The sequence below is a fragment of the Malaclemys terrapin genome, chromosome 4, assembly GCF_027887155.1.
Source record: "Malaclemys terrapin pileata isolate rMalTer1 chromosome 4, rMalTer1.hap1, whole genome shotgun sequence".
Taxonomy (NCBI): domain Eukaryota; kingdom Metazoa; phylum Chordata; order Testudines; family Emydidae; genus Malaclemys; species Malaclemys terrapin.
The window spans coordinates 3,681,490-3,703,791 of NC_071508.1; the positions used below are offsets into that span (position 1 = coordinate 3,681,490).

Sequence of the window (22,302 nt, forward strand, 5' to 3'; positions counted from 1 at the left end):
TCACAAATCTAGCATTCTGGAGCTAAGTCACTAAAATATAGTCCAACAAACAAATGTTTATTTAACGTGCCCCTCACTTTTCCCTCCACTGCACCCCACTCACTGGTGTTGTCCTTGGTCAGAGTTCACAGGTGCTTTCACGTGAGTTCACCGTCCAGGTGGGGGGCAAGAAGGCACCTTGCTCGTTCCTCCAGCTGCTCACTGTTCGCTCTGGCCACTGCTGTTTGTTGTGCCACCGTTCACTCCACCACTCTGTTGCCAATGACCCTGCGCCATCACCTTCTGCTGCCACCTGCCACTGTGACCTCTGCGAGTTGGTCTCTTGAGGTTCCACCAGCTCTCAGTGATTTCAGCTGAGCTCTCAGTGGGGGACCTCACTGCTAGTACAGTCTGGGCCGTCTCTTCCACAGAAACACTGTCCCCACAGCAGGACTAAGCACTTAGACCTGATTATCAGTGATTTCAGCTGCAGTGGTCACTTAACAGAACAAAAGACTATCTATGGAGCCTAATCAGCTCTGTCTTTAAGCAGTGGAGAGGGGCAGGTCCCCACCCTCTCTCTTGATGCCCTCAATCAGCACAGGCTGAGTGCAGTTCTACTGCCCTTTACTCATACAATAACAACAACATTTCATCCTCCCCCCTCCCCCAGCATTCAAGTGATTTGTAACCCAACCCCAGCCAAAATCTATCCCTTGGGCAACACCGCTCTGTTTGCTGGACACCTAGGGAGATTAGGTGTGAATGTAAACACAATCTGGTCCCCCCAGCGCCAGCTCATCGCTAGCTGTCAGGGAGAGCTCATAGACTTTGCTTACAAATCATCATTTGAAATGACTCGGTTGGCCAACATCACCGAAATGAGCGCACTGACATTGTCAGAAAAAACAACAGTTGTAGAAGGAAGCTAGTCTATGTTCATACTTCTCAAACCTATGAGACTTTTTCAGATACACCTATTTGCTCATACACTGTATATGCTTTTAAAGTGTGTATTAACGTTTCCATTTCAATTCAGATTTCCAAACAATCACTACATTGGCATGTAACTAGTTCACAAAACTGGGTTGGGGAAATTCAGGGGGGGCGTAGGGAAATCACTGGACCCCCTCCCTCCCCCTGCCCATGCAGCGGGGCCCCATCCCTGGGGTGCTGGTGAGGTGACAGGGACATGGCTCACGTGCATCAGGGCAGGAAACAATTTTTCCCTTCCGGCCCAGGAGAGTGAGTCAGCCACACATTAATGGATCGTGAAACCAGAGTCAGGAATGTGCCCGGACTCACCGAGAGACCCTACCATAACAGAGGCGCCTGCTGAGAGCCCCCACAATAACAAGACGGCGGGTGCAGCGGAATGAGAGACCCTACAGCAACAGAGCAATATGTGCAGTGCAATGAGAGACCCCACAGTATCACGGCAGTCTGCGCCCTGCAAGGGGAGACCCTACAATAATAGAGCAGTGTAATGAGAGACCCTACAATAACAAGGCGGTGTGTGCAATGGAATGAGAGACCCTACAATAACAGACCAGGGCAAGGAGAGACCCCACAATAACAAGCATGGACAGTGCCATCAGGGACACTACAATAAAGCAGCCGCGTGTACAGTGTATAAGAGTCCCTACAATACCAGAGCCGAGTAATGAGAGACCCTACAATAACAGCGGGGGAGCGGATCCCGGCCCGGGCACAGAGCGGCCGGAGCGGGAGCGGGGCCGGGGGCGGGCCCGGGCGGGAGGTGGACCCTGCGCAGCAGGTTGGGCGGCTTCCCTGGCTCCGGGCGCCGTGAAGAGGGGAGGGAGCGAGCGCCGCGTCCCAGTGTCCCAGCCAGTGCGGAGACAGCGCACCTGCCCGCCGCCCTCGCTCCGCACCGCCCAGCACCGCCCGCGGGACCCCGCACTGTCCGCTCCCCACCGCCAGCCGCTCCGCACCGCCCAGCACCGCCCGCTCCGCACCGCACCGCCAGCGGGACCCCGCACCGCCCTCCCAGCACCGCCAGCCGCTCCGCACCGCCCTCCGCGCTGCCAGCGGGACCCCGCACCGCCCGCCCAGCACAGCCAGCGGGACCCCGCACCGCCCAGCACCGCCAGCCGCTCCGCACCGCCCTCCGCGCCGCCAGCGGGACCCCGCACCGCCCAGCACCGCCAGCGGGACCCCGCACCGCCCTCCGCGCCGCCAGCGGGACCCCGCGCCGCCCGCCCAGCACCGCCAGCCGCTCCGCGCCGCCCGCCCAGGAGATGGGGGCGCCCCTGGGGGCGCTGATCTGCCTCCTCCTCAGCCTGGGTGAGTGCGGGCGGGGCCGCTCGACCCCTGCCCCCACCTTCCCCCTTCTGCCTCTCCCCAAATCCCCCCTTCTCTGGTTCCCCAAATCCCCCTTCTGCCTCTCCCCGAATCCCCCCTTCTCTGGTTCCCCAGATCCCCCTTTCCTCTGCTCCTTCCTTCTCCGAGTGCCTCTGTCTGTCCCGGTCGCCCAGCGCAGGGTCCCAGCTCGCCCGCCCTGCGCGGAGCTGTGGGGCTGGGACCTGGCCGGGCCGGGCAGGGCTGGGTCTCGGAGCGCCCTTTGGTGCCCCAGGGCCATAGGCGCTGGAACTAGGGGTGCTGGTTGTGCTGCCGCACCCCCTGGCTTCAAGTGGTTTCCATTATCTGCAGGGTTCAGAGCAGCAGCTGTGTTAGTCTGTATCCGCAAAAAAAACAGGAGTACTTGTGGCACCTTAGAGACTAACAAATGTATTTATCTACAGGGTTCAATGGCTCTCAGCACCCCCACTATACAAATTGTTCTGGGGGGGGCAATATGGGGCTGAAAATCATGTGTGTGCGTGTAAGGGGGTTATGGGTGAGTGGGTCTGTGTGATGCAGTGTGTGGGGGGTGGGTGTTTGTGATGTATGTGGTCGTGCAATGTGGTGGTGGTGTTGTGTGTGTCTGTGTGATGCCTGCGTTGTGTGATCCATGTGTTGCGGGATGGGGTGGTGGGTGTTCCTGTGTGTGATGCACGCGTTGTTACAGGTGTCTGGTGATGTTGGTGTCCTGTTACAGGGCTGTGTGTGTGTCAAGCAGGGTGTGTGTGCGTTGTGTGGTAGGTGTGATGTGATGGACACTGTCGCTTTGGAATTAGAGTGAAAAACACCTGCCGCTTTTTTCCGGCTTGTTCTGCGGTTGCTTGGTTTGAGGATTTGTACATTCCTGCAGGGCAGGTTTCCCTGGTCCCACTTATCCAGATTTGGAGCGGGGACGGGGACGGTTAATCCTGATTTAGGAAGAGGTTTTGTCTGTCTGGAGAGGTTTGCATGAAATCCGAAGCCAGTGGGGCTCCTGGGGTCTGTTTCCAGCTGTTTGGAGGAAGTGATCTCTAATGTTAGAGCAGGAGGGACTAGCAGCCAGGACTCCTGGGTTCTGTTCCTAGCACTGGGAGGGGAGTGGGGCCTAGTGGGTTGGAGCAGAGGGATACAGATGTAAGGCCCCATTGCCAGACCTCCTAAGCCAGCCGGTCCCCTTTGTCTCCTTGTACAAACAGTATTTGGGAGACTGTGAAACTCCCTAAGGTTCACCTGAAACTCCCTGTAATCAGACACTGTGTGAAAGGCCCTGAAACCCAAAGCACTGCAGCAAATGGCCCATCAGCCCCTGGATTGTTGGGAGTCTTTGCTCAGCTTGGTCTGCAAGCTACAGACATGAACACCTGACCTCCCTCCCCCGCCCAGCAGGCTATGTCTGCTCCTAGTTCTCAATGCAGCAAGCCATAGGGCTCTAGGTGGCTCACGGGAGCAGGGAATGGGACACGGGGACTTGCCCTGCTACAGTGACTCTGATCCGGCCACAGGGTGGGGGCACTGGCTGAGCCTGGGGGGCAGAGGATGGGACACGAGGCCTTTCTTCTCTAGGGGGCGCTGGCTCAGATCTGGCCCCAGGGAGGGGGCACTGGCTTGGGATGAGGAGCAGGGAATGGGAGATGTTCCCACTGCTGAGGTATGTGAGTGAGCAAGGGTCTGTGTGAGCTAGCCCGGCCCCTGTCCTAAGGTTGCACAGAGAACTCAGCCTCTGATCTGCCCCCATGGCCACCGCTAGGCTGTGGCTCCCTGGGGTAACGGCACAGAACCTAGTCAAGGTACAGCCTGTGGTTTGGGTTGGGTCGTGTCTAATGCTGGGCCGGGCTCCCACCGCCCCTGCTAGTGCCTCTGAAGCTGGCCCGGGCTCCTCTAGAAAAGGAGGTTATGTCCCTATGTCACGCCGAAGTAACCTGTCCCGCGGGTCTGGCTCTATATTTAGCCTCTCCGCTCAGGCTGGAGGAATGACAGGCAGCCACAAATAGCTACTGGCCCATGACTGGGTCCCAGGCTAATGCAGGTCACTTGAGGCGCTACTGAATCAGAAGCGCCCTCTCTGTGGGGAGCAAAAGAGATGGGTGTATATGGCCCATCGAGCCCCTGGCTGAGGCTGGCTCTTGTGGGCCCCCTGAGAACTGGGCTGAGATCTGGCAAATTCACTTCACACAGGCCTCTGAACGGGACATCAGCGTGGGTGGTTTGAGAGCAATACGGATCCAAGCTAGCTCCCTCTAGAGGGTAAAGGCCCCGTGTCCCATTCCTCACCACCTTGAGGCACTCAGTCGCTCTGCCCTGGGGCTGGATCGGGCCTTGGCTCCGATCCAGCCCCCGGGCAGAACGACTGAGCCCCGTAGAGGGGAAAGTCCCCATGTCCCGTTCCCCTGAGTCATGCAGAGCCTTGAGGAGTGAAACTCTGACAACTTGCCGACTTGCTGGAGAATCTGGAATAACACTAAAAGAAGAACAGGAGTACTTGTGGCACCCTAGAGACCAACAAATCTATTAGAGCATAAGCCCTCGTGGACTGTAGTGAGTTAGAGTGAGCCCTGTAGTCCACGAGGGCTTATGCTCTAATAGATTTGTTGGTCTCTAGGGTGCCACAAGTACTCCTGTTCTTCTTTTTGCGGATACAGACTAACACGGCTGTTACTCTGAAACTTGGAATAACGCTGGCAGACCAGGGCCCTTCCTCTGAACAGGGAGCAGTTCCCGGGAAAGGAGGTGGCGCGGGCTGGGAGACAGAGACAAGGCCAAAGGGAATAACCCTGCCAGGCTGCAGTGACGTGGCTGCCTTGGCCCAGGGGCTGGGCTGTATCACATGGGCTGAGCTGGGTAGGAGACAGCTCGGGGAAACCCAGGGGCCTTGGTGTTCCTGGCTCTGAAGGTAGCACTCTTTCCTCTGTCTGACAGGACTCCTGGGTTCTAGCCCTGGTTCTGGGTAGGGAGAGGGGTCTCTGTAGGGGTTAGAGCAGGGGGTGCTGGGAGTCAGGACTCCTGGGTTCTAGCCTGGGCTCTGGAAGGGGAGTGACATTCAGTGGGTAGAGCTTAGCTATTACTTGATAGCTGTATCAGCATCTTTATTATTGCCTACTGAGTGGGCCCTATCCTGGATATCTGACAATCTATTCCCCCAGCAGAAATGGAGGTGCCCCTTTCAAGCCCCTCCCCCAATTACCCCTGAGATGCTTCATTTCAGTGGCCCCGGTGCTGATGCGTGTTGTCCTGGGATGCATTCCTGATTGTGCCTCTTTTTGTCCTCCTCTGAACAGGTGTACAGGAGACCTACGGACAAGCAGGTAAAGATCTGGCTGGGAACGCGGCCCGTACGGGCAGCCTGACGGTCGCTTTTCTCCTCCTGATCATTTTCCCCACAACCCCCCTTTCAGTCATTTATTCAGCTAGTGTCATTTTCCTTGGTGGTTATTTGTGTAGCCAGGTGTCCGCATCAATAGGGGATATTTGTGTTCAGTATAACCAGCCCCCATAGTGATGGGAGGATTTGAGTCCACTATCTCCTGAGTTTAAGGCATGAGCTGCTACCAGTGGAGATAAGGGAGCAGCTCCCTTGACTTGCACCTATTGTAGGCTCATTAACCTCATATGTAAGCCAGCCACTAAGGGAATGACGGCGCCCCCCAGAGGGGAAAGGGAATGAACATCTATCCACCCTTAGGGGTCAGGTCTACATTAAAAAGTTGGGTCAACCCAGCAACCTTGCTCAGGGATGTGAAAAATCTACCCCCCAAACGGCATATTTAAGCCGACCTAACCCCGGGTGTGGACAGCGCTGCGTCAACAGAAGAATTCTGTCATTGACCTAGCTGCTGCCTTTCGGGGAGGTGGATTAAGTACAGCGACGGGAGAGACTCTTCCATTGGTCTAGGTAGTGTCTACACCGCTGTAGCATTTCAAGTGTAGACAAGCCCTTAGTCTGGGTTACGTTTGTGTTGGGAAGTTGTGGTGCAAATGGTCTCTCAAAACTTTTTGGATGGCATCAATTGGGTTTTCAACCAAATCCCCCCCCTCCCCTTTCCCCCCGAAAGGTCTGTTCTCTACAGAAAATTTAGATGCTTTTGTGGAAAAGCTGAACAACCTAAAACCCAAAACAAACAAAAATATGTTTTGGGCCTTGTGAGGTCTGTCCCCAAATCTGAGACAGGGGTGGGATCTAACAGATTAGAGCAGGGGGCAGGGTGGGGTGGGGAGTCAGGACTCCTGGGTTCTAGCCCAGGCTCTGAGAGGAGTGGGGTCTAGTGGTTAGAACAAGGGACTGTTTCTGTTTCACTCACTGCTGCTCTGCTCCCCTGCAGGAACGTGTGGAAGTGTAATCATGGGACGGATTGTGGGGGGCACAGACGCACAGGCTGGGCAGTGGCCTTGGCAGGTCAGCCTGAATTTTCAGGGTGTTCATGTGTGTGGCGGCTCCCTCATTTCCCCCCAGTGGGTGATCACTGCAGCGCACTGCTTCCCACCGTAAGTAGGGCAGGGTGGGGGTGATCTGGGCTGGGCCAGGCTCTGAGCGTTACTTGGGGCGGGGGTGGGATGGGAAACTGGACTAGTCAGGAGGAATCTGTATCTTCCATCCCTTTCTGACCCTAAACCTGTTTGATTGGGTTTCTATGGACAGACTCCCAGCTGCCCCTACTCTAAACTGCTGGACCCCACTCCCCTACTAGAACCAGAGATAGAACCCAGGAGTCCTGACTCCCGCCCCTCCCCCCCCATCTCTAACCACCTAAACTCCAGTCCCAGAATGAGGATAGAACGAGAATCTAGGTGTTCTGATTCCTAGCCCCCTCCCCCCAACCCACTAGACCTCACTGAGCTCCCCGAGCCAGGGATAGAACCCAGGAGCCCTGATTCCCAGGCTCCCTCACTCTAACTCACTAGAGCCCATTCCCAATGTGTATGTGTACCACTACCCTCTATAGCACAGACTCTGCCGCTACATGGCGCGTGTCCTTGCCCCTACATTGCTGCTATCTAAGGGAGATTCCCTATTAGCTGAAGCTTTCTGCAGCCTGAGGTGCTGGCTTCTCTCCTTGCTGAGGTCCCACGTCTCTCTCCCCCACCTTACAGGGAAAACCCCATCGCCGACTATGAGGTGATGCTGGGAGCCTTCCAGCTGATCAACCCCCTGTCTAACATCACTGTGGTTGGGGTGGAGCAGGCCATCAAGAATCCTGGCTACACGGATGAGGACTCCGGCGGGGACCTTGCGCTGGTGAAATTGAAAAAGCCCGTCTCCTATACGCGTAGCATTCGCCCCATCTGCCTGCCGTCCGCTTCCGTCAGCTTCCCCAGCGGCATGATCTGCACGGTGACTGGCTGGGGGAATGTGCTTACCTCTGGTGAGTGAAGGGTTAGTGCAGCCACCTCTGGGGCGAGGCAGCTGGGTAATGATGTTGCACATGGGGATGGCTCGCCTGGCGCTGAGATGCAGCTGTGTCTGGGGTCGGGCAGCTGGATAACAGCCACCCAGCAATGTCACAGGGGGATGGCTCGCCTGGCGCTGAGATACAGCTGTGTCTGGGTCGGGCAGCTGGATAACAGCCGCCAACAATTTTGGAGAGGAAGGTGAATTGTGTGTTCAGTTGAAACTGCAGGGAGGATTTTTGGGTGTGTACCAGTCCCTGAGCCTTGCTCTGGGATGTGGACTCACTTCAATCCCCCTTACCCCTAAGTCTGGCTTAGAGCCTGGGCTGCTGTGGAGTGAGTCCCTTTGCCCATCCGCCCCCCCTCACCACAGTGCCCCCGATGGCTCCCTTTTCCCCCACCTTACTGAGGAGTCAGCTGCCCACCCTGACTTGGCTGATTTCTTTTCCCCCATGTAGTCAGCCTGCCCAATCCCAAGACCCTGCAGCAGCTGGAGGTGCCAGTGATTGGGCTGGAGACCTGCCGCTGCCTCTACAAGATCAGCGCCAACCCAACAGATCCCCACGTGATCCAGGACGACATGATGTGTGCGGGCTACGCCAAGGGCAAGAAGGACGCCTGCCAGGTGAGCGGGATGCTGGGCATCCATCTGTGCATGGCACTAAGGGTGGGGCTACTGGGAGTCAGTGCTGGGTACTATGAGCATTGGCCCAATGGTTGGGCTGTAGAATTTCCATCCCTTCTGGGCTTAGGTGCCACTCCTTGACCTTTGACCTCAAGGCCCCCACCCCCGCTCTGCCAGTCTCCACCCACCACGGCTAAGCTTTGTAGAAACCAGTCATTTGTATCCCACTTCTGCCACCAATCCCCCTCCTAATACCTTTTCCCTCTCCCCACCCTGTTCTTCCAGGGTGACTCCGGGGGACCCCTCTCCTGCCGTGTGGGCAATGCCTGGCTGTTAGCTGGGGTGGTGAGCTGGGGGGACGCGTGCGGGTCCCCCAACCGGCCTGGCGTCTACACCCGCACCTCGGCCCACACAGCCTGGATTAAACAGATCATCCCGGCGGTGGAGATGAGCGACGTGCGCGTGAATCAGGAGCCAGTCTCGGAGGAGGGGCTGTGTCCCAACACCACCAGTCGGCCTGGCCCCTATGACGGCGTCCAGCCCCATCCCAACTGGCCCCGGCCAATCTCCCCCAACCAGCCTTTGGACCATGCTACCTCCCACATCCTCACTGCCAGCCTGCTGTTCTTCTGCCTGCTACTTCACGTACTCCCTGCCCTATAGCGCCCCTGCTCTCAAGGTCAGCGCAGCATGGGACCCCACCCCCGCTAAGGCAGTCCAGGGGCGTCTTTCCCCCTCCCAAACTCAGCAGGATGGTCCCAAGATTTCAAAGCCTTGGGTTTCCTGCCCCATCCCCTTATTGTTCCTGTTTGTTTCCTGCGTTGTGCTGCTCTGTCACCATCAGGGAATTGACGTGACTTCAGGGCACCGCGCTGGCAGCAGCCCTGTTCACGGCAACGTCCTTTCTGCCTCCAGTACTGCAGACCCCTGAGTTCTGGCCAACAGGGTCCTGCAAACCTCTCCCAAGCCTCGCTCTGGGATCGAGGCTCGTGCCAACCCCTGAACCTCGCTCTGGGATCGAGGCTCGTGCCAACCCCTGAGCCTCGCTCTGGGGCTCACGCCAACCCCTGAGCCTCGCTCTGGGATCGAGGCTCACGCCAATGCCTGAGGCTCACGCCAGCCCCAGAGCCTCACTCTGTGAGAATCAGGGCCCTAGCAGTAGGCAGCTCCCCAACCCCTGTTCCCAGGCCCGGTTCTGTCACCATGACACCTCCTAGGGCAGCCTAACAAGCTCCCTATCTTCCTCTTTCCACCCTGATTTTTCCAGGGAGACTCCGGGGGACCCCTCTCCTGCCAAGTGGGTAGTGTCTGGCTGCTGGCCGGAGTGGTGAGCTGGGGGGAAGCATGCGGGGCCGCCAACCGGCCCGGAGTCTATACCCGCACCTCGGCCCATGCTGCCTGGATCAAGGAGACCGTCCCAGAGGTGGAGCTGAGTGACGTGAGCGTGGATCTGGAGCCGGTCTCTGAGGAGGGGCTGTGCTCCAGGGCAGCTGCTCATCTCCTGGCCCCCTGGCTGCTCTGCTGGGCCTTTCTGAGCCTGGTCCAGGCAGGGTAACCCTACCCCCGCCAACTCCAAGTGTAGAGATGCAAGGCGGGAAGGGGATCTTGAGGGCCCGGGATCCGCCACTGTGATCATAGCAACTTGGTGGTGGATACCCCAGTAGAACTGGATTTTGCCCCCTACTTCCCCTCCCCAGAAGGCTAGTTTCAGGGTGTCTGCCCGGACAGCCCTTTGACTGTGGTTGTTCCCAAAGGATTCTGGGAGGAGGCAGATTGGCCCCAGAAGAGGGGTGCTCTGGGAAACGTTCCCCTCGTCCTTTTACCCACGTCACGCAGAAACAGCCGGGTTTCAGTCCCGGCATGAGTCAAGCCGACAGGATCTAATGTGACACGTCGGGCAGGAAGCTCTTGGCTTCTCAGAGTCAGCCGAACCCCCAGGGCTGGGCCGAGTGGCACCAGCAGAGCTGGTTTTTCCACCTGGGGAGAGTCACTGAGTGAGGGCAGGTTCTAAAGGGAGCAGAGTTCATCACACGTGCCCAGATGTGAGCTAGGGGCTGTTAGCACATGGGCTTGTTCTAAGTCAGGGGTGGGGCATGGAAGAGCTGTTTGACTCCAGAGGGTTTAATAAAGAGGGTGTTAGCCCTGTATTATGGGAAAGGCTCTGTTGGTTTTTTTTAAAGGTTTTGTGCTGTTCTAACCTCTAAACCTCACTCCCCTCCCAGAGCTGGGGCTAGAACCCCGGCATCCAAGCGCCCAGCCCCGCTCCCCTCCCAGAGCCAGAACCCCAGCATCCAAGCGCCCAGCCCCGCTCCCCTCCCAGAGCCAGAACCCCGGCATCCAAGCGCCCAGCCCCACTCCCCTCCCAGAGCCAGAACCCCAGCATCCAAGCGCCCAGCCCCGCTCCCCTCCCAGAGCTGAGGCTAGAACCCCAGCATCCAAGCGCCCAGCCCCGCTCCCCTCCCAGAGCCAGAACCCTAGCATCCAAGCACCCAGCCCCACCCCCCTCCCCGAGGCGGAGCTAGAACCCAGGAATCTCCACGCCCCTCCCAGAGCCAGGGCTAGAACCCAGGTGTCCTGACACCCAGAACTCAGTTACAGGGGCCCTGCCCCACAAAGTGAAGGATGGGCCATATCTGGCTACACCTTGTTTTGCTGGCCAAGAGGTTGGGTGTTGGGAACAGTTAATCCAGGGCTGGGCAGTGCTAATACACCTGGTGAATCCGGGTTGGAGCTGGTCCAAGGAACCTGCTGGCAGGGTCAGGGAGAGGCGCCTCAGGGGGGAGGCACATGCACTGATCTGGCTGGGTGCGGGGAGGTCTTAACTCTTAGGGGAGTGGCTGGTGCAGTGATGGGATGGCTGAATACAGCCTGGAATGAACTTCTGTGCTTCCCACGGGCCAGGATCCCTCTCCCCCAAGGGTGTTCTCCCCACCCTGTGCACCTACCAGGATCCCCTCCCCCACCCCATGCCATCTGCACCCCCCTGCCTGGGCAATCCTACTAAAGTGTGCACCATACCCTCTGTGACACCAGTCCCAGGCAGGCTTCCTGACAGCCACGGGTTGTTCAGACTTTTCCTTTTTATTTATGAAAAATACACGCTTCTTAAAACAGAAAAAAATACACCCGTAGGCAGTGAGCAGGAGTGCAGGGAAGCCGTGGGGACTGGCTTGGGGGCTGTCTGCACCAACCCTTCCTGCACGCTCCAGCCCCCTCGGCAGCAATGCTTACTTGCACCTCCAGCTGGTGGAGCCAGCCTAGGGATTGGAGGAGTGTGAGATCAGTGCTGAGGTTAGAGCCCTGAGACAGTAGCTGCTGTGTATCCCTGGCCCAGGACACCACATGCCTCCGCCCCATGCAGTGCTTGGCTGCTGAATTGAGACCAGCCAAACTCAGCAGACATCCCCACGGCCCTGCTTTTCCTCCAGTCCCTTGCGGGGAGGCCATGATGTCTGGAATAGGTGATCAGGGAGGAATCCCAGCAGTGGAGGTGGGAAAAGAGAACTGGGACAGGGCAGGAGGGGCATGGGGAGCCCTGGCCTAAGGAGTGCAGGCCAAAGGGGGGCAGGTCAGGGGGGGAAGAACCCCAGCAGCAGGTTGGCAGCTGGGGCGTGAAAGGTTCCGGAGGGGACCCACCTGAGATCCTAGTGGGGAGATGCCCACATGAAGGAGGCCCACCAGAAGGGGCATCGTCATAGCCAGAATGGGCTCTGCCTGCAGCAGCTGGGGCATGTCGGTGGCATGTGTGGGTGGGGTGGTAAGTCCGGGCTACGGGGTTCTGCCCCCCGCGCAGAGACCCCAGCTCAAGGCAGGAGGTGCACAGCGCCAAAGCGGACTGTAGGTTAGAAGGGAATCTCACACTGCCTCTGGCCTGGTCCATGGCATGCGTGACAGATCCAGTCTCCCTGCGCAGCTCTCCCAGGACCTTCCCCCAGTGCTGCTTCCCCATATTGCCAGCCATGGAGATCAACTGGACAAGGAGCGTTTGCCCAGCAGAGAACACCCGCTGCCATGCTGTCCTGTTAACTCATTAGCACCCCTGGGCATCTCTCCCCCATTTCCTGCCAGCTGAGTAACTCCTCCTGCCCCAGACTCAGCTGCTGCTGCCCACCAGAGCCTCTGAAGCAGCCTGCACCCCCACTTCCTCCCTGCACCCCCCTGACAAATTAGCCAGCCCACCAAGGTGATGTTGAGCGGCGTGCAGCATGCAACTGACTAGCTGGGCAGCCGACCCTGGGCGTGGTGTGGGGAACCCCCTTTTCTAATGCTGTTAGGGAGGGCAAAGCTCACCTATGGGCCTATTCTGCCATGCAATGCTCACGGGGAATGAGATGCGACAGGACAGGACCCCAGCCCTGCTGAATCGGCGCTGGCCTAATGAACGCCCCACAGCCGGCTTGGGCGCCCCGTCCGCCCAGCTGAAGGTTTGTTCTGGTGCTCTGTGCTCAGGCGGGGTGCAGCCCAGATCCTCATGCAACGGAGGGGGATCCCACCGTTCCTTCACTTCTTGGAGATCTTGGCCTGCTTGTGTTTGGGGGGTGCCCACTTGAGACAGATGGAATCCACTGAGGAGGGAAAAAGGGGAGGGGGCAAGTTTGACAGAATCTAGGAACATCCCCACCCTCCATTGCTCTCAGGCCAGAAGGACCCAATCAGCTCATCGTCTGACCCCCACTCTAGCACCAGCCAGAAACTCTCAGCCCGTTACCCGTGTCAAACCCAGTGAGTAAAGCACCCTCAAGAAAAGGCCCCAGTGTGGACTGGAAGCCATTAAGGGACAGACATCTCAGCATTGCCCTGAGGAGTTTATGGAGGGGATGGCATGACACGACTGCCTACAATGGCATGTCGCTGATCTGCGACTGCTAGCAGCAAATATCCCCAACGGCCGGTGACAGGACACTACATGGGAAGGTCTCTGGTTTACTACAGAGAATTCTTTCTGCCTGGTGGGTCTCACCCACATGCTCAGGATCTAACGAATCGTCATATTTGGGGTCGGGAAGGAATTTCCCCCCAGGTCAGATTGGCAAAGACCTGGAGGTTTTCGCCTTCCTCTGCAGCATGGGGCACGGGTCACTTGCTGGTTTAAACTAGTGTCAATGGTGGATTCTGTGTCACTTGAAGTCTTTAAACCCCGATTTGAAGACATCAGTAACTCAGCCAGAGGTTAGAGGACAATTACAGGAGTGGGTGGGCGAGGTCCTGTGACCTGCGATTTGCAGGTCAGACTAGATCAGGATGGTCCCTTCTGCCTTAAAGTCTGTAAGTTTGTTCCAAGGGCTGATACCTGCACTGTTAAAAACTGGTTCCTTATTTCTAATTGGAATGTGTCTGGTTTTAACTCGCAGCCCTTGGTTCTTGTTCTGCCTTTCTCCACTAGATTAACGAGCCCGTAAGCATCTGGCATTTTCTCCCCCGGAGGTACTTTTACACCAGGATCAAGTCACCGCTCAGTCTTCTTTTGATCATAGAATATCAGGGTTGGAAGGGACCTCAGGAGGTCATCTAGTCTAACCCCCTGCTCAAAGCAGGACCAATCCCCAACTAAGTCATTCCAGCCAGGGCTTTGTCAAGCCTGACCTTAAAACCCTCTAAGGAAGGAGATTCTACCAACTCCCTAGGTAACCCATTCCAGTGCTTCACCACCCTCCTAGTGAAAAAGTGTTTCCTAATACCCAACCTAAACCTTCCCCACTGCAACTTGAGACCATTGCTCCTTGTTCTGTCATCTGCTACCACTGAGAACAGTCTAGATCCATCCTCTTTGGAACCCCCTTCAGGTAGTTGAAAGCAGCTATCAAATCCCCCCTCACTCTTCTCTTCTGCAGACTAAACAAGCCCAGTTCCTTCAACCTCTCCTCATAAATCATGTGCTCCAGCCCCCTAATCATTTTCATTGCCCTCCGCTGGACTCTTTCCAATTTTTCCACATCCTTCTTGTAGTGTGGGGCCCAAAACTGGACACAGTACTCCAGATGAGCCTCACCAATGCCAAATAGAGGGGAATGATCACGTCCCTCGATCTCCTGGCAATGCCCCTACTTATACAGCCCAAAATGCCGTTAGCCTTCTTGGCAACAAGGGCACACTGTCGACTCATATCCAGCTTCTCGTCCACCATAACCCCTAGGTCCTTTTCTGCAGAACTGCTGCCTAGCCACTCGGTCCCTAATCTGTAGCAGTGCATGGAATTCTTCCGTCCTAAGTGCAGGACTCTGCACTTGTCCTTGTTGAACCTCAGTAGATTTCTTTTGGCCCAATCCTCTAATTTGTCCAGATCCCTCTGTATCCTATCCCTACCCTCCAGCGTATCTACCACTCCTCCCAGTTTAGTGTCATCTAAAAACTTGCTGCTGGTGCAGTCCAAGCTAAACAGATCACGCGCCTTATGCCGCTCACTTTCTCCACCCCACCAATCATTTTTGGGCTCTTTAAAGGCTGCTACAGGGAAGTGCTGGACTCTCATTAAGGCTGCTTAAAGTAGAAGTTTAAATGCACTTCAAGTAGAAGTTTATTCTGGTGATTTTATGAAGCGCCCCCGCAATATTCTCTCTATAAACCCTCCACCAGTTACTACAGGGAAGCAGATTGCACCCGTGGGAAAGCAGTCTGTTGGAACAGAGGAAACACGCACGCAGAGCTGAGCTCTGGGGTCAGGGAGCTGCGTAACAGCAACACTGCAGGGGCACGGTTCACCCGGCACTGAAATGCAGCCAGCTCTGTCGTGGCAGATGTTTAACAGCCGCTCAGCAACACTTCAATGGCATTCGAGGATTCCAGGGTAATCAGTGTCTCCCGGCCAGTTTCCAAGCCAAATTCATCCTCCTCTTCCTCCTTCAATCCCAGCTTGTCATTTCAAGCCCAGAGGTAGCTGGGTGAGCTGTGCAGCGTTGCTGTTAGCCAGCACGTCCCACCCCAGAGCGGTCACATTTCAGTGAGGGGTGCGCGATCCCTGCATTTGCAGCCGGTGGAGAGCTTGGAGCTTTCCCTGGGAGAGAGGGAAGCAGGGAGCTGGCTCGCTGAGAGTGCCTGTTTCCCAGCCTCTGGTTACATAACCCGATGCGCCCGTCACCTGCCCTTGGGAATACAATGTCCTGCTTCAGAGAAACCAGAAACCTGAATGCAGCCAAGGAATGTTCAATGGGGTGTGTATACGCCGGCCTCTAACAGGGCCGTATTGTCTTTGGGCTTAATGCTGCTTCGCTGCTCTGAGTCTACGCAAGCCGAGCAGAAACATCAGGGACCTCAACAGCCTTTGCAAATGGGGCAATGTTTCCTCCAGGGGAAAGGCCCTGTGTCCCATTCCCCACCCCCAAAAGCCAACCAGTCCCCCCAAGCTTGGGGCCGCATCAGAGCTGGTGCCCCCTAGTGGGGGAAGGCTCCGTGTCCCATTCCCCAGCCAGTCCCCCGCCCTCGGGCGGGATCAGAGCCAGCCCCGCCCCGCAGAGGGGAGAGGCCCCAGGTCCCATTCCCTGCCCAGTACCTGTGATGGGAGGCTTCTTGTACTGGGCGCTCTTCAGATGCTCCTCCACCAGCTTGGGCGTGACACAGATGACGTGCTGCCCCTTCCAATACTTCACCATGTTGAGGGACTGCAGCGTGCTGATGATGTCGTTCTGAGTGATGCTGGTCATCTGGCTGCACGAGAAAGGAGGGCAGAGGCATTGGCAGCACCCACGGCCTGCACCAGGGTGGGGCTGAGTGCTACGCAGAGAGGGCTGGTTCAAGGCTTGGATGGGAGACCACAGCTGTGGGTGTGGGGCTCAGTCAGGGGGATGAGCCCCTCACAGGCAGAGCTGTCCCCAGTGCAGCTCTAGGGGGCGCTGCAGAGAGTGGGGCAGGGGCTCAGCAGGGGGCGCTCTCCCCTCACACCCAGTGCTGGCCCCAGTGCGGCACTAAAGGGCTCAACGGGGGGTGCTCTCCAATCCAGGTCCCGGGTGCAGTCTGCCCCCCAGCCCCGCTCCCTCGCTCACCTGAGGTCTTTAATGGACAGGGTCCCTCGGAAGTCCCGCAGGATCTCCAGCAGCACCCAGGACCAGTAGCTCCGGTAACTCAGCTTGCCCAGGTCCGAGAGGGGCTTCTCTGGGGAGCCCACCGTGCTTTCCAGCTTAGACAGCTCATAGCCTACGGGCATGAAGAAGGGGGTGGGGAGAGATCAGAGCCCCCAGCCTGGGCGTGCGGGGACCCTACGCCATTCCCCTCTGGGAACTGTGTGTGCAATGAGGTTGGGAGGAGAGGGGCGTCTCAGGACAGAAATCATCCCCACCCTGTGCAGCTGGGATCTCCTATAGGGGGCAGTAGGGAGTTCATTCCCTGGCTGCCCAAGAGGGAAGCCGGTTACTCCCGTCTGAGAATGTACCAACTCCTTGCACACATGGCAGATAGCACAACAAAGGCAGACACCAGGGCTACTCACTGAAAGCGATGAGAAACTTCCCATAGCCCCGTCTTTGGTAGGGGGGCAGGGTGAGGATACAGGCCACGTTGTTCCCATCTGGAGACTCCTTCTCCTGAACACAAAGAATGCACAGACACTGGGTTACCGCAGAGCCTCAGGGAGTGGGGGAGGACAGGGCAGCGTACCGAGGGGGGGGAAGAGAGGCTGGGCACAGAAAGGGGAAACCAGCGTTCCACTGGCTCAGAAATGACTCACATCTGTCCAAAATCGCTGCAGAATGGGGGAGGACTGGTGCAAACTGACAAAAGGTTGTTCCAATTCCCAATCCGTTGTTCTAAGCACTTGACTCCCATCCCAGAACTGGGGTTAGAACCCAGGAGCCCTGGCTCCCAGCCCTCCTGCTCTAACCCACTAGACTCCACTTCCCTGCCAGAGCTGGGGAAAGAAACCAGAAAGAACCCAGCTCCCAGCCCTGAGATTGCCGGCCTCTCAGCGTGGGCTCCAGGCCGTTACCTTGGAGAAGTAGCCGACGATGTGGGCTCCCTGCCTGTCGACCTCGGTGAGGATGTAGAAAACAAAGGGCTCAACATCAAAGTAGAGGGTCTTGTGGTCTAGGAAGAGCTTGGCCAGGAGACACAGGTTCTGGCAGTAAATCTGAGCAGGGGCGAGAAAAGCAGCCATCAGATAGCGCAGGACTCGCCCAGCTTGGGGCACCACAAACAAGCAGCGAGCCACAGGGAAGGAGTGGGAGCCCGGAACGGGGGAGCCCTGGGGAGCAGACCACTGGGGACAATCCTATCCTGGGTAGGGACGGGTTAGGTGGGCCTGATGGAGCGACTCCATCTCTGCTGGGGAACAGAATGTCAGGGGTGCTCCTGCCCCAGGTGGGGACAGGCTAGACAGACCTAGATGGGGAGTTCTGATCTACAGCCCTGCAGCCTTTGTTTGGACAGAGACATGCCGGGCTCCTCAGAGGAGGACAAAGGCACCGTGGTAGCAGGAAATTCCCCAGTGGCCACACATGGGATGGCCAGAAGCACCGCCTCACCTTGTGATCTTTACCATCCACTTCATAGACAGAGATGTTGTTCTTCCTGTAGATCTCCTTCCCTGGGGGCTGTCTCCACTGGCACTGGCCCTGAGACGGAGAAACTCTCAGACGCTGGCCAAGCCAACACAGTACTGCCAGTGCCCCTCAATCCTGACACGCTGCCCCCTGTTAGCCCAGCCCTAGGGTAAGTTCCCCCACCCAAAGCTCTGCCAGGGCCCCTCAATCCCAACCCCCCGCCTACTCTCCCAGCCCTGGGCCTCCGCTGCCCCCACCCCCAACAGATATGCCATTGCCCCTCAACTCCAACCCACTGCCCTGGGCTCCCCACCTCCACAGCTCCCACAATACTGGGTCTTGGTCCTTACTTACTAGGTGGAACCTGTAGCTCTTCTCAAACTTCATGTATTTCAGGCAGTACTCGCAGATCCACAGTTTGGGCTGCTTCCCATAATCCTCCGGGAAGGGTGAGAAATACCAGGCGTCGATCTCATAGTGGCCGATGTGGATCTTATCTACGTATTTCACCTTGGTGATCTGGGAGTGCGGACAGGGAGGGAGGACACTCTAGGTTAGCGATCAGAGCAAGGAGACAGAGTCCCAATCATTTAGATGCCAAACCACGCCAATGCCCCAGGGGCACTCACCGCCTCATGCTCCTTCTCCAGGGCAGCTGTGGTGGGATCCATCTCTGCGTAGGTCTGTGGGAAAACAGCAGAGTATCAGGCAACTTCCAGTGCTGTAACACAGACTTTAGTTGAGTCCTCACTGAACCTTCCACTCCAGCCCCTGCAGCACAGCGCCCCCTAGCACCGCACAGGGTATAGGGGCCAGCCCTGACTGCAAGAGCACTCCTTACTGAGCCCCCCAACTCCGATCCCTGCCACACAGCATCCCCGGATGTATTTACCTTCTGAACATGGTTGATCTCGTCATGTTTGCGCTTCTGGTTGCGGGTGATCTTACGCTCGGGTTGCTCTGACAGCTCGTTCATGTACTGGTCCGTGTTTTTCTGCACCGCATCTTTGACTGTCTTGGTGAGGGCCAGCCGGTTCTTATCTACCCACTCATCCAGGCGCCTGTTGACTGTGGTTAGGATGGGACAGGATGGAACCTTGAACAAGTCTATCCAGCCTCACTCTGTAGAGTGACTTTCTCACTATATCCCCAAACACTCAACATCTGGTCACTGGAACCAAGAAGTCCTGATCCCCAGGTGTTTTAGCCCTCTAGAAACCACACCCCTCCCAAAGCCAGGCAAGGTAGACATACCCTTAGTTATCAGGTACTACAGAAGGGCAAAGTCCTCTTTGCCTCAAGGAAATCCTGTAATGGGGAGTTCTGCAGGCTAATTCTCCATCAGCTTGGGGGGTATGTGTGAGAAACTCATTTTAAAGGTGAAAATGAGGCAGTTACTGAACATAAACTACGGTGGGAAAGGAATGAACACCACCACAATCCTAGGCACTACGCCTAATAAATAGCCACCTACATGAATCCCTCTCCCCAGGAACAGAACCCAGGGCTGCACTCACATCCGGCATAGTGTACGTAGTATTCCTCCCGAGCCTCCTGCTCGTTGAGTCGTGACTGGATTACCTCAGCCGAGTCTGCAAGGCAATCACCAGGTTAGTGCCAGCCTAGATGCTTGTGGGGAGCAGGAACAGGTTAGGTGCAATGCCCTGGAAAACGATAACCCCATTCCGCAAAGTGTTTGGTTATCCTTTTGCGAAGGGCATGTCCTCCTGGGGGGATGGGAGGAAAGAGCATTCTTTCCCCCCCAGGAGATTGGTCCTGCTTTGGGCAAGGGGTTGGACTAGATACCTTTTGAGGTCCCTTCCAACCCTGATATTCTAGGATTCTTACTGCGGAACAAGAGCGTCCACCCATGGAGCTAGCATGAAATAATGGCTGTCCTTTAAATTTACACTCTGGCTTATTTTGCAATAGCTTCCCCACAAAATCTCTGTGCAGACAGGTCCTAAATCTCACAACTGCTTGAAGCAGGGGAAGTTTAACGTCAGTTTATACTGGTGTAGTGAAGCAGAGGTGGGTCTGGGATGCACTGTGGGGAAGGCCTTATGCCAGGTCCTGTGGGCACACAGGTTGGGTACAGGTGGTGGGAAGGTCTGATGGCAGGTGGTACTGGGGAACAGAGAGATCAGCGAGAGGTATCACAAGAGGAGCTGGTCTCTCACCCCAGGTCCCCTCTGTGCGCCAGCACAGGGGCGGGGAGAGCTAGAGGACGAAGGGGGGGGGGGTTGGAGGTCCCGGCTTGTGGTTCTGTATTGGAACACGGATTACGGTGATGGGGGCTCTCTCGGGCCAGGCCTCGTCCACCCCCCCCCCCCCAGAGATGGGTGGGGGGAGGGGCTCACGGCAGGGGCCGTAACCAGGGCGAGCGGCGGGGTCTGGGGGCCCAAGCTGGAGGGTCGCAACGCGGGAGGGGGTTGCGAGGGGGGGGTCGGGGGTCAGAGGGGGTCGCGGGGGGGGCTCACGCCGTGGGAGGGGGTCAAGCCGCGGGGGTTGGGGGGCTCGCGCCGCGGGGTGCGAGGGGGCCGCGGGGGGCGGGGTGCGAGGGGGGGTCGTGCCACGGGAGGGGGGTGCGAGGGGGGTCGCGGGGGGGCTCGCGCCGCGGGGGGGGCGGGGTCGGGGGGGGTCGCGCCGTGGGAGGGGAGTGCGAGGGGGGGCGGGGTCAGAGGGGGCCGCGGGGGGCGGGGTCAGAGGGGGCTCGCGCCGCGGGGGGGAAAGGGGGCGGGGTCAGAGGGGGCTCGCGCCGCGGGGGGGGAAAGGGGGCGGGGTCAGAGGGGGCTCGCGCCGCGGGGGGGAAAGGGGGGGGGTCGCGCCGCGGGGGGGGCGGGGTCGGGGGGGGGTCGCGCCGCGGGAGCGGGTTGCGAGGGGGGGCGGGGTCAGAGGGGGCCGCGGGGGGCGGGGTCAGGGGGGGGCTCGCGCCGCGGGGGACGGGGTCAGAGGGGGGGTCGCGCCGCGGGAGGGGGGAGCGAGGGGGGGCGGGGTCAGAGGGGGCCGCGGGGGGCGGGGTCAGAGGGGGCGGGTCTCTCACGCCAGGTCCCGTCCGCCCGCCGGCACAGGTAGGTCTCCCCGATCTCCACGGTGACCTCGGCCTCGCGGAGCGGCCCCGGGCTCGGGGGCCGGGGCTGGGCCGCTCCCCGCCCGTCGGCCTCTCGCTCCTCCGCGCCGCCCGCCCCGCGCAGCGGGTCCGGCCCGGGGGAGCTCCCGCCACCGCCACCTGCCCCGCCCGGCTCCGCCGCCATGACAGGCCGGAACTGCGTCACCGGAAGTGGCTCAGGACAACAAACCTCCCCCCCCAAGAACCTGCGCGTGGCGGGCGCCCGGAGGTGACGTTCCGCCCGCATCACGTGACCACGGCAGCCGGGGGGGGAGGTGCCTGGGAGGGGCCCTAGTATCCCATCATGCCCCGCGCCCCCTCTGCCGGATCCCTACAGCCCCCACTATCCCAGCGTGCACCGCGCCCCATCCCTACAGCCCCCACTATCCCAGCATGCTCCGCGCCCCATCCCTACAGCCCCCACTATCCCAGCGTGCTCCGCGCCCCATCCCTACAGCCCCCACTATCCCAGCGTGCTCCGCGCCCCAGCTCCCCAGCTCCGTGCGTCCCAGTGTGGATCATACCCCGCCCCCACCCCGGTATCCCATAGGGTTGTCAATTTTCTAATCCCACAAAAGTGAACACCCTAGCCCCGCCCCTTTCCCGAGGCCACACCTTCTGCCCCGCCCCTTTCCCGAGGCCCTGCCCCCTCCCCGCTCACCATTCCCCCTCCCTCGGTGGCTCGCTCTCCCTCCTCCTCTCTCACTTTCCCTGGGTTGGGCTCTCAGGGAGTACCGGCTCTGGGGTTGGGGTGCGGGAGGGGGTGAGGGTAACTGGGGGTGTGGGCTTGGGGATGGGGCCAGAAATGAGGGGTGCGGGAGGGGGTTCCAGGCTGGGGCAGGGGATTGGGGTGCGGGAAGGGGTGTGGGCTTGGGGATGGGGCCAGAAATGAGGGGTGCGGGAGGGGGTTCCAGGCTGGGGCAGTGGATTGGGGTGCGGGAAGTGGTGAGAGCTCCGGGGTGGGGCCGGAAATGAGGGGTGCAGGAGGGAATTCCAGGCTGGGGCAGGGGATTGGGGTGCGGGAGGGGGTGAGAGCTCCGTCTGGGGATGTGGGCTCTGGCACGGGGCCGGGAATGAGGAGTTTGGGGGGACACGGGGTTGGTGCGTGTGGTTGGGGCGCAGGCTTACCTGCGGCAGCTGCTGGTCAGCAGTGCAGCGGGGGGGGGGGGACTAAGGCAGGCTTCCTGCTTGTCCTGGCACTGCTGACCGCGCTGCGCCCTGGAAGCAGCCGGCAGGTTCGGCTTCTAAGGGGAGGCGCGGCAGTCGGCTCTGTGCCATGTGGCTCTCACCCGTAGGCATCCCCCCCCCCCCGATCCCATTGACTATGGTTCCCAGCCAATGGGAGTGTGGAGCTGGTGCTCAGGGCAGGGGCAGCGTGCGGAGCCCCGTGCCCCTCTCCC

General features: G+C 58.7%; 2 protein-coding genes across 7 annotated transcripts; one reads left to right on the forward strand and one right to left on the reverse strand.

The window, feature by feature from the left end:
• Window positions 1-1,803: 1,803 nt before the first annotated feature.
• PRSS8 (serine protease 8) lies at window positions 1,804-10,483 on the forward strand. Of its 5 annotated transcripts, none has more exons than XM_054027602.1 (7): window positions 1,804-2,186; window positions 2,218-2,283; window positions 5,595-5,621; window positions 6,636-6,798; window positions 7,405-7,676; window positions 8,160-8,326; window positions 8,612-9,688. In XM_054027602.1, exons 2-7 carry the CDS (start codon window positions 2,238-2,240, stop codon window positions 8,987-8,989), a joined length of 1,053 nt encoding a protein of 350 aa, XP_053883577.1. In that variant the 5' UTR covers window positions 1,804-2,186; window positions 2,218-2,237; the 3' UTR covers window positions 8,990-9,688. The 5 variants fall into 5 exon arrangements, with proteins under 5 accessions (XP_053883577.1, XP_053883578.1, XP_053883579.1 ...); XM_054027603.1 differs by having other exon boundaries at window positions 1,804-2,155; XM_054027604.1 differs by having other exon boundaries at window positions 2,174-2,283; window positions 8,612-9,005; window positions 9,594-9,683.
• A 903-nt stretch (window positions 10,484-11,386) lies between these two features.
• Window positions 11,387-21,176, reverse strand: KAT8 (lysine acetyltransferase 8). Of its 2 annotated transcripts, none has more exons than XM_054027569.1 (11): window positions 20,837-21,176; window positions 19,311-19,385; window positions 18,686-18,861; window positions 18,423-18,476; window positions 18,148-18,312; window positions 17,776-17,865; window positions 17,241-17,381; window positions 16,746-16,839; window positions 16,303-16,453; window positions 15,813-15,967; window positions 11,387-12,891 (listed from the first exon to the last, which is right to left on the reverse strand). In XM_054027569.1, the coding sequence occupies exons 1-11, from the start codon at window positions 21,147-21,149 to the stop codon at window positions 12,827-12,829; spliced, it is 1,479 nt and encodes a 492-aa protein (XP_053883544.1). In that variant the 5' UTR covers window positions 21,150-21,176; the 3' UTR covers window positions 11,387-12,826. The 2 variants fall into 2 exon arrangements, with proteins under 2 accessions (XP_053883544.1, XP_053883543.1); XM_054027568.1 differs by lacking the exon at window positions 11,387-12,891 and adding an exon at window positions 14,823-15,317.
• Window positions 21,177-22,302: the final 1,126 nt, after the last annotated feature.